This window comes from Brienomyrus brachyistius, chromosome 14 (genome assembly GCF_023856365.1).
Source record: "Brienomyrus brachyistius isolate T26 chromosome 14, BBRACH_0.4, whole genome shotgun sequence".
NCBI classification, from domain to species: Eukaryota; Metazoa; Chordata; class Actinopteri; order Osteoglossiformes; family Mormyridae; genus Brienomyrus; species Brienomyrus brachyistius.
Window position 1 is genome coordinate 12,848,605 of NC_064546.1, and position 11,084 is coordinate 12,859,688.

At 41.6% G+C, this 11,084-nt stretch overlaps 1 protein-coding gene across 1 annotated transcript; it reads right to left on the minus strand.

Annotated features, from left to right (window-relative positions):
* Positions 1 to 8: 8 nt before the first annotated feature.
* On the minus strand, positions 9 to 4,129 carry LOC125707288 (V-type proton ATPase subunit D-like). Its single transcript, XM_048974324.1, has 9 exons — positions 3,826 to 4,129; positions 2,957 to 3,074; positions 2,788 to 2,867; positions 2,590 to 2,657; positions 2,447 to 2,491; positions 2,115 to 2,218; positions 1,649 to 1,715; positions 1,261 to 1,339; positions 9 to 1,171 (listed from the first exon to the last, which is right to left on the minus strand). The coding sequence occupies exons 1-9, from the start codon at positions 3,864 to 3,866 to the stop codon at positions 1,027 to 1,029; spliced, it is 747 nt and encodes a 248-aa protein (XP_048830281.1). The 5' UTR covers positions 3,867 to 4,129; the 3' UTR covers positions 9 to 1,026.
* Positions 4,130 to 11,084: the final 6,955 nt, after the last annotated feature.

Below are 11,084 nucleotides of genomic sequence, written 5' to 3' on the forward strand. Positions count from 1 at the left end.
CAAACCAGTATAGATGCACATGCTTTTATTTGTGCTGTGTGTATTTGAGGACAGAATCAACATCAGAAATCACGGCAGGAATGAGACTTAGTTGATGCTACCAGTGTTTTGTCAGTCATTTGCTGCTTTAACCTAATAGGAAGTAGGTTAACCTAGTGTGACTATGCAATCTCTTACTCTGTGGATTTTAACGAGATGATGATTGACAGTAGTGATGCACAGCAAACTGATGAGACACTTCAACAAAAACAACTTGAATTCTATTAACTCGATTAATATTCAGAAGTTACTAAACCCAGTAATTAAATAGCAAATACAAAGTCTTACATTCTATACATAAACACCCTGAGAAAATCACTAAAGAACTTAATGCTTAACAGTAGATGTCTGATTTATTTTTTTACCCTAAAAATATGCAATACAGTTTAGATCCTAGCTGTTGTAAAGTTAAAGGTAATGGTTTGCAAATACTACTTTTAACGATTTCACAAAAAACTTCGTAGTTCCTATTTTCAAAGAATGCACGTGAAAACAGCACTTTGATTTGGGTCTTTAGAATACTTCAGGAACCAGACGACAAGCACGAAATCACAGGACCTAAATTGCAACCTCGCATTTGGATACTGCATTAGGTCTGCACAGACGAATATCCACCAACAAAACTGTGTAAACGAGATCTGTAAGGCATGCATGTTATGAATGAACACCCAGCCCGTAACAACTGTGCACATTTTTCAAATAAATACTACAATCTCTACTAATCATTTTTGGTATTCTCAAACATACCTTTAGTACAAAGTTCCATTGTAGCACTCTTTCCCAAAAACAAATACAATATATTAATATGTTTTCCCTGCACAATCAGAAATTACATCAAAGCTTGCATTACACATGGAATGCGCCGAGTTGAGTTTTATAACAACAAAATAACCATGAGGTACTAGATGCAAAAAAGGATTAACTTTCTCCCCAGTACAGAGGCATTAAATAGAGCACAGGTCATGGGGTACACATGCCAGCAGACGTTCATTCAAACAGCAAGTCCTCGTCTGCCTCTTCCTTGAACAGGTTTACAGGTTCAGCTATGGGCCCCAGTTTGGCCAGACGTGCTGCCATCTCCTTTTCTGCTCGCTCTCTGACCTGCTTCTTTTTTTCCTGGATCTTCTTCAGCCTGTTGACAAGATTTAATGTCAATAACGATCTGAAGCAGATGCAGGAAAGCGGGAAGAATGCTGGAAGGGACGAAGAGAGCTGGCTTGCCTGTAGAACTCCTCTCGCTCTCTCTCGTCCAGCTCGGAGATGATGTACGCCAGGGTACGCTCAATCCGGGGAATGATTACTATAAACAGACAGGCAGGTGAGTGCTGAGGGCAGAGTCAAATGAAGCTAGCCTATTCCTTGTTATTTTTCATGTCTGTTTACTTCAGCTGGTAAATTGCTCATGGCTGGAAAGCAAGCTATTAAAATGCTAAATCAGTCTCCTAACAATGAATAAATGTCAGTATACTGCATTCTGTATTGAATTGAGTTGAATAATGTGAGATTGCTGTTTGCCCAATGGCTTCCCAACATCTCATTTGCTGCTCTGCTATGTTTGCTGTTATAGCATCATTTCTGGTGAGGGCTTCCTGTCCCCCACCAGACTTACCGTGCTCGATGGCATTCACACGACGGTTAGTGATCTTAATGGCCTCATCCAAAGTGACAAATGAAGTCTGAAGATAAATAAGATATAAAACAGGCACTTTATTCATCCCCCATGGAGGAAACTGGAATGTGTTCCGCTACACCTTCACATAAAAGTACTTTAACTGACATATGAACAGTCGATGAACTCTCTTTTTTTTTATATATATATATATATATATATATATATATATATATATATATATATTCGTGTATTTGCATAATTAAGAGATCCATGTTAAATATATGCAAATTCATGGCAGAAATACAGCCTAAAATTGACAACATCCATCTTTTAGTCTTTCATGCAGAAAATGCTTCATTTCAGTGTATATATATATATGAAATAAACTCTGGTGATCCTGCCATGGATGGATGGATGGATGGATGGATAGAAAGGAGGGAGGGACGGAACTGAGGCTTCTAACCTGGAGTGAGGCCAACTCTACCAGCAGCTCTACAGCCTTGGCGAAGTTTCTCTTCAGCCTGGCAAGCTGCTCCCCTCCTCTGGCCAGACCAGTCAGTTCGTAGCCTAGGATGAAGGGTTATTCTTGCAGTAATGGAACTGCATACTAATCCTATAATTTTCTTAGATGCCAATAATGTAGCCAGATCATTTCTATCGCATAGGACAACCTGGCTATTAATAGCTTGCAGCCAAAACACTGCAATTTAAAATCTCGAGACATACTGCGATGTTTTTAAACACTGTACAGCTGTGAAAGTGATGGGAAGCAAAGTGCTGTGTTGTGGCACTTACTGTCCCCTCCTTCCTGATAGTGCTCAAACACCGGCAGGGTGACACCTGTCAGAGCACAACAGCAGAGCAGGTAAGTGCTCAAGAGTTAAGTGCTACGAACCTTAGCGATTATGCAACATGAGGGTAATGTGTGAGCGCAACACCTGCTACGTTGTCCTTCTTCGCCCTGACCTTCACCTGCGCCTTATTGACATTCTGGATCACAGTGGCACTGAAACAAAGGGCCACCATGTGTAATCATTGGTCACATTCAGCGGAACTAAATCCTAACAGCCGCATGACGCTCGTCAAATAACAACATTGTGGAGAGATTTCAAATTCTGCTTCGCTTCGAATTTCACCTGAAATCACCAGCAGCAAACTTCGCTTCGGCCAAAGAGAAGGCTGCCTCCCTCATTACTTCACCCATCAACGTTTTGGTCTGGAAAGAAACAGGAATAGCAGGTACCAAGACGTGTTTTGTCATTGTGCATTAATGTGGGTGGGAGTTCTGGGGGTCTGCCTGCACACCTCAATGATTTTACGGAGTATCTGGCGAAAGCGCATCGACAAGGCATCTGCTTTCTTCTTCAGCAGGTTTCGACCAGTCTGTGCACCTTTCAAACGGGCCTTCATGATCGTTTGTGCCCTGGAACAATAAATTGCAGATTTAAAGATAAAATATACTTTAGAAATATCTTATTAAATCTGGTTGATCACCTTTAGATTTTTAAGTACCCTCTACCTCCTGTATGTTGCTTTGAAAAAAATTCTTCTGGCAAATAAAGAAATATTAATCCATCTATCTTTCAACCTTGTATCTTGATCGGGGCCTGGAGTCTATCCCACAATTCATAAGACACACGGTTCAGGTAGAGCCTGGACAGAACGCCTATACGTCGCACATTATAGGTAACTGAGAAAGGTCAAGATCCTGTCTTTGGACTGTAAGAGGAAACCTGCGCCACATTAGGAGAACATGTAAAAGCTATAGGGCTGCAAATCAGCGGTGGTAATTAACTACCGCGCAACCATAAGTAAACTTCTCACGTTCAATTCTATTGAATGAAATTTGTAACTAGACTTTATTCTTTTAATATTAAATATTGAAAACTGTCTCGTGCAATTGCAAAGTTTTTATTCGTCTTCCCTGGAAATAGTTTCTTATGATCACATGGTTTATGCACAATCCTTCCTCTTTCGTTAGGACATGCATTTCCAACATAAGGTCATCCTAATTATATTAACTTCGTAATTCATAAACTACTAGAAAATACCGATGTAATGACACGTCGGTTAATTCAATATAGATTTAAAAATGTACTGCACAAGGGAAACGCTCACATGGCAGCTACTAACTAAACAAAATACCACCGATTAAATAAATAAGATTTACTCACATTCGAGATGGAAATACCTCGATCCTGTCTTTTGATGACATTTTCAATGTAGTAAAACAATATCGAACAGTCAGACCTCGAAGAGTTAAACCAAGGAATTAAAATGGAAAGCTTTTCACACGATTATAACCGATGATCTGTTTTACTGTCGATTCGTGTAAGAAGCAGTTATTCAGAACACCGATCGTCACAGACAGAAATATTACGAGCGAATTCAAGGTACATGCGACCTCTGCAGATCAACACGGCTACCAAGGCGTGATGTGTCATGTGACCGGTCATATGATCTGTCACATGAGCTTAAAAATAAAACCGGTAGCATGGATACAGTTAAAGGACAGTTATGATCTTCATTAGTACTGTCCCATTACCGTAGTATGACGATTACTGCAGACATGGAGGGGCTTGATAGATAACAGAAGGAAAATTTAAAAAAATGCATGCAAATAATGGGAAAAAATGAGTAAAGAGGAAAACTAAACAAAAAAGGATATCAGTCTCCTTCATTAAATGTCAAAAAATGACTATTCCGAAGATTAAGGTTCTTTTAGTTATTGAAGTAAAAGGTTTACAGGACTGCGCAAAGTGGTGTGGTGTGACGCACTACCGTAATACACCGCGTTATTGTACTAACAAAAACCATTTCTTCACCTGACATTAACCAATTTCAAAGAACCATAGATGACACTTGATTAAAGAGTTAATTCAAGATATGATAATCCAGCATACGATTTATAAAATAATGAAATATTTGTTTGTGGCGCATCTATTTCAAATGTAAGAAATTTAATTAAGCACCCAAAAATCTCATTACAGTTGAAATAAAATAAAATTCGTATGTTTAATAACAACAGTAAATTTTAATTGTAGGAAGATGAGAAACCAGACAAGGTTCAAGTCACAGGTGCTTCACTGTATTCGTAAGAAGGATTAACAATAAAACATATACATTCACAAATCGAGGATGCGCAACATCATGCAGGGTTGTGAACTTTGGTCAGTGCCTGGCGTGAGATTTCAACACGCATTTACATATATGTATGAGTTTTATTACCTTTTTTTTTATCTTGTAAATAGTTTGTAGGATTTGCAGACTACTCTAACGTTTAGATATAGCTAATTTTAGGTCTATGATGGAGTAATATAGATTCTTCCGTGAGCGTGAGGATCTGAATGTCATCTAATGGGTGGACATGAACTGAGTTCACCTGGGCTCTCCCGTTTAATAAGGCAAATTTCTATGACCATTATTTACTAGTTTTGTAGAATTTTTCAATTCAAAAATGCCCGTCATGAGTTAATTTCCATCAACCAATGCAATATTGCAGCCACACATCAGCTTTTTAAATGTGATTACAAGAGGACTTTACATAGCTCTCTGTGCTGGGGAAATCAGACACACGCGAATGAATTATTACACGTTGATGTGAGTCGCATGTTCAAATGTAACTTTGCAAATGGCCGGGTTGCTGACAGGTGAAACATATGAGGAACCTTGGCTGTATTACTGGTTTCCTCAGTACTGCCAAGACTTGCTGATTAATGTCTGCGCTTCGCCGACCCGCTTCCCCCGAGCTTCTGGGCCCTTCGTATGGTCGTATGGATCCCGATCCCACGGTGACGAACTTTGCCGAATATCTTATTATAGGTAACGGGAACCCCCCCATAGCATGGCAAACTTAATCACACATAACTTTAAAATGAAATTTTGTCGACTTTAATACGCATATTAAAATTGCATTTTCATCTGAGCAGCAGAGGGTGCAATTGCACCACTGGTTATGCGGCCTATGAGATTATGGATTCAGATGACTTGGGTTGATGGTAATTTCATTAATATTGGTAGCTGATGAGGAATGAGCGAAGTAGGCAGGAGCTGAGAGCCCAAGGACAGTGGCGGCTTCGACTCAACTATAAATCTGCTTTGAGGAGAGAATGCCAGCCAGTGCCTCATAATTGAAGACCAAGACTTCCAGCAACAACTTTGTGCCTTATGTATTAGCGTTTCAAAAAACATGAGACTGTAACCCATTACGTTAACCATTTAAGCAAGGAATATTAATATTTGTAATAAAACTGCACATGTGACAAGAGGACTATGAAGTTGTTGTGCTTCGTTATTTTCTAAATCTTATCGCAGATTTTCACCTTTGCTTTACTTGTTTCCAATTTGGCACCAAACCCGTTTCACATCCTCATCTGTCCATCCCCATTTTCACACTTAGTCATCCTTTGTCTACAGCTGAAGAGATAGCAATTAAGAGGGGATCCTCTTTCAATCAAAACACTACAACATTTATTTTGCTGGCATGCTTAATGATGAACATGCTGACAGAAGTGAATTTGTATTTATTGAATACCATTCTTATCGAAGCCCATTATGTAATGGCAAATCAGAGAGGAGGTCTCACTCATCGTCATCGCTCCATTCAGAGAGAAATCTGAAATGTTGCAGTGTTTCTTGGCTGTGATGTCACCTGGTTTCTCAATTGATGTCCAAACAGGTAAGAAGTAGATCATCTGAGTCATCCAGTTCTGTTGCTTAATGTATTTCAAATCATTGAAGACCCAGTCTGATGAAAATGACCAGCAGGTGTTAGTTGAACTAGATTTGTCTTTTTTTGGTCAGTAGTTTTTATTATCCATTTATTGTCTTCTAATGCTGCAGTCCAAATAAACAAAATACATATTTTAACAACTAAATATTTAGTTAAGATTTTTTTGTGTTGGAGAATTGGCGCATTGTCAAAATCAAACTGTTGGGGTGCCAATATTTTTCGCCAGATTATTTTCAGTTTCATAAGGGATTTTAATAAGCCACTGAGTGCTTTTGTTAAATAAATTTGGCCTTTTCTGCTTCTGCTGTTTATTTTGATGTCTGTATGTGTGACCTGTACTAAAGGCAGGTAAATGTAATGACCAACCCTGGGTTCGAGTCTCCGCCGGGGTCACATGTGTGTGGAGTTTGCATGTTCTCCCCATGTCGTCGTGGGGTTTTCCTCCAGGTACTCCGGTTTCCCCCCACAGTCCAAAGACATGCTGAGGCTAATTGGAGTTGCTAAATTGCCCGTAGGTGTGCATGTGTGAGTGAATGGTGTGTGAGTGAGTGTGCCCTGCGATGGGCTGGCCCCCCATCCTGGGTAGTTCCCTGCCTCATGCTCATTGCTTCTGGGATAGGCTCCGGACCCCCCGCGACCCAGTAGGATAAGTGGTTTGGAAAATGGATGGATGGATGTAATGACCAACAGAGGTAGTCATTTAGCAGACCACGGCCCGCATCCAGACTGAAACACAATATAATCCAGATAGTACGATCGATTACTCTCTCTCTCTCCCCCCCCCGCCACCCCACTCGATGAATTTCTCAAGCAGTGGACCTTGGCTTTGTACAACTGATTGGATTTTGGACCTTGTGGGAAAGCAATCAACCCCTGGCCAATAGGATATATTGACAAATAAACATACGGATGATGCATTGTACCATGTGATGATCTTCTTGAATCATTTTGATAAATACAGTGTATTTATCTACGATTAATGTCCATCCATTTCCATAGCGCTTATCCAATGCAGGGTTGCGGAGATGCTTCTGGCCATGAAAAATGTTTAAAATCACTTCAGCAAAGCTGGTTTGATTTTATGGCAGTGTTTTTGAGTACAGAATTTCCTGACTTGCTATTGTCTATCATTCCCCTTTCCAGAGGGTGTCCTCTTTGAGTTAAGATAATATGACCAAAGCCATCAGCTTCCTGTATGGTTGGGTGGTGGTTTTCCAAACGGAACAGGGATGAGTCTATGTCAATGTTTCCCAGCCCGGTCCTCGCGGACCCCCAGCTGGTCTGCGATTTTGGTCCCTCCCTGCTCCATGTGAACTGTGTACGGGTCCCTGTGGACCAGGTTGGGAAACACTCACATCAACACCAGTAAGACAAATTGGGTTACATAGAGAACACATTGATTTCCATGCTGTTAGTGCTGGTTTGGTGCTGGGGTAGCTGGTTGACCAGCATTATTTCATTAATGATGTTAGTCCACCAGTACCAAAACACAATATATGCTGGTATAATCACATGCATTGTGCTGGTCATGCTGGGAGCCAGCTATGATGGTCTATGTTGCTTTTTTCAGCAGGGTTAGAACATCGATCTTTTGAACAGTCGGTGACTCTCTCGTTGCTGTCATTTCCCCATTCAAAGCTATACAAAGTGCGCATCTCTTCTCCATCCCTGCTGATCACTGCTGGCCTTGCTGTCTCATCTCTGTGGGTCTTCGGAGGTTTTCCTGGCTCAGGGTCTTTGTGGACACTGACAGTGACCTTTTCTGTGGTCACCTGGGCATCCTGACAGCTTTGGACCCTCGACATCTTTAGGAGTCCAATGCCGCTGGCTGCCGCCACCATACAGAGGTGAGGAAAGCACATTTATCAGCATTGCAGTTTAGCTGCAGCACATAACTAAAGTCTGTCCGCAAATCATCCCTAGCTATAACATTTTCAGAAGACCTTATTCCTTGGCTTTTGTCCCTAATTTTCAGTTAAGGTGCCTTTCCTAAGTACAATCTGGGCCGTGACATCTCACCATGCTTTGAACCGGTGCTGTGGTGAAAGGAATTAATTTGCACCCTTTGCTATAGCACGGGTAATTTCATTGGCTGGGATGGCTCTGCTATATATGGTGCTGTGTAATTCATAGTGTGAAAACACAGCAGAGGTGACAGGGATGTGTAACGGAGGAGCGTGTGGCAGCTGCCCTCAGCTTCCATGTAGGTGTTGCTCATTGTGAGCTAAGGAGCTGGGCATAGCATTAGAGATGGCTGAATTCTGGGTTAGAGTTAGGGCCAGTAGCTAACATGCAAGGGCAGAACAACCCCACCCCCCATACCCCCTGTATTACACTCATGCTTAAATGTATTAGTTGTTAATAGAAAAAAAAAATCAATGAGCAGAACTGATATGACTTATTGCTAATGATAATAATGATAATAATAATAATAATATAGAAATGCCAGATATGATGAGATACCCGTACTGTAGTGTGTTGTATAGTATGTGTGGTCTTCTGATTGAGAAGCATGAAATGGGATTTGACAGGTCACTGACCCTGCAATGCACCTGCTGCTTGAGCACATGTGCTACATGGACCCAACTGTCCTCCATGTCATCGCATCTTCCAGGCCATGATATTCAATTCATCCATCCATCCATCCATCTTCCAAACCGCTTATCCTTCTGGGTCACGGGGAGTCTGGAACCTATCCCAGAAGCTATGGGCACGAGGCAGGGAACAACCCAGGACGGGGGGCCAGCCCATCACAGTCAATTCAATTCAGTTCAATTTATTTTTATATAGCGCCTTTCACAACAAGGCACCTTACATAGGTATTTTGTAATACACTGCCACATCATTTAAACAGAAATAAGGGAAGACAAAGAAATGAAAGAATGAAAGTGAAATGACAACAGAGGAGAGCAATAAAAAAGGGAGAAATTAACCTCTGGGGATCCAAGGGCAACTGGCTTCCTAAATCAACCCCCCCCCCAGCCATGCTAACATTGAGTCAAATGTCACACCTAATCACGTGGGCAAGGTCATTTATTTCAGGTATTCCCGTTCTCTTCCCATTTACTCTTATAGGATGAAATATATACTGTAAATATCAGGGGGACACAAAGCTTACCGTCAAGAACACCAGTACCCTTGTCAAACAGGGAGAACTGAAGACCATAAAGTGAACAGAAAATTTTATTTGCGCGTAGGTGTGTTCTCATGATGAACTACAGGTCACCCTCTCAATACGCCTCCACACAACCGATGACATATACAATTCATCTACGTTCAGCAGCCATTATCCCACCTTCAAGCACGTCTGCTCATTTTATTTCCTGTAAATTCCACTTTTGGGAATAATCCATGGTCCCTCTAAGAGAATTCAGGAAGATATGAGCAGTGCACCAGAAACGCCCTGCCAAGGATAGCGGCTGCACAGGTTGAAGTCAGGCTGTCTGCACTGTCCATCATTTCGCACTGCAGACAGTGAGCAGTGACCTGATGCCTGCCATGAGCTGATAACATTAACTGGAAACAGGGGGACGCTCTAGCCGACTGGGTTTGCTTGGACATTCTTGTATTAAGAGACTGACAGGAGAGAAAAACAATAAGATTATCATTGCTTAAAAACATAAACACGGACACAAAATGGAGCAACGACACCAAGAATAACATCCTTCAGTTTCTTTAGTCTAGAAACAGCCAGAATCTTGTCTCTCTCTTCCCCTGTCATTTACGAATGTAAAAAACCCACCTACCGCCATCAAGTAAAAGACACAAGAGACATGTTGTAGCATAAGGTGGTGTGAATTAGCCAGGTTTAGGGGTATCCAAATGTCACATTTAAATGGTCGTCAGCAGGGTGCTCTGCCTCTGTGAAGGTGCTACCGCTGATACCTTCACATGACACTGTAGCTGAGGCATCCAGAGCAGCTCCATCGGCCTTCTCAGGTCACTGAGGGTGTCAGCTGCACGCCCATGTTCCTCTAAGCGTACACACCTCTTCCATTTCCTTCTCATTTACTTCCTTTGGTAGTCTTTGCTACATGCTACGAACATCCTATATATAAAACTATTTCATGTTGGCGCTGATGCGAGGCAGATCATGCTTTAGACTTTATACGGCTCTTTTGCATGCTGTGATGACATGCATTGTAATTAAAAATAATGCTATATTGGTTGCTTGTGTGGTCTGTTGTTCTTACAGCTACTAGCTGCACTCCTGAGTGCCATCGCTTATGTCTTCTGACTCCCTCCACTATAGCCCCCCCCAAACACACACAAACACACACAAACACACACAAACACACACACACCATGGAGTTCAGAGCTCTTTCACTTTCGTATTTCAGTCGTCCCAGCAGTGGTGCTGTGTGACTGGATAATGCTCGCCACTGGCAAAATATACAGAGGGTCTGGTCTGGCCGCCCCAATGTACAACGTCTGGCTACGTCCCCGCTTGGTTATACTTTGAACATCCATTTTGACCACAGCTTTCACCAAGAGAAGCAGATGAGATGGATGGGTAGATAGGTGGATGGTTATAATTTTGGTGTAAACTGCACAACATTAATCTTTGGCTGCTTTTGATCGTGTTCCTGCTCTGTGTGTACAGTTTTCATGTTCCTTCCGTGATAGATGGGTTTCCTCAGCAGTCTGTACACATGTATTTAGGCTTATTGGTGCCTCCTAATCAATGTTTCTCAACCCAGT

Coding starts and splice junctions, on each gene's coding strand:
- LOC125707288 (XM_048974324.1), bottom strand. CDS start 3,866: ATGTCATCAAAAGACAGGATCGAGGTATTTCCATCTCGAAT. Junction 2,658..2,787: donor TTTGCTGCTGGTGATTTCAG/GTGAAATTCGAA, acceptor CCTTTGTTTCAG/TGCCACTGTGATCCAGAATG. Junction 1,716..2,114: donor TAGAGTTGGCCTCACTCCAG/GTTAGAAGCCTC, acceptor ATTTATCTTCAG/ACTTCATTTGTCACTTTGGA.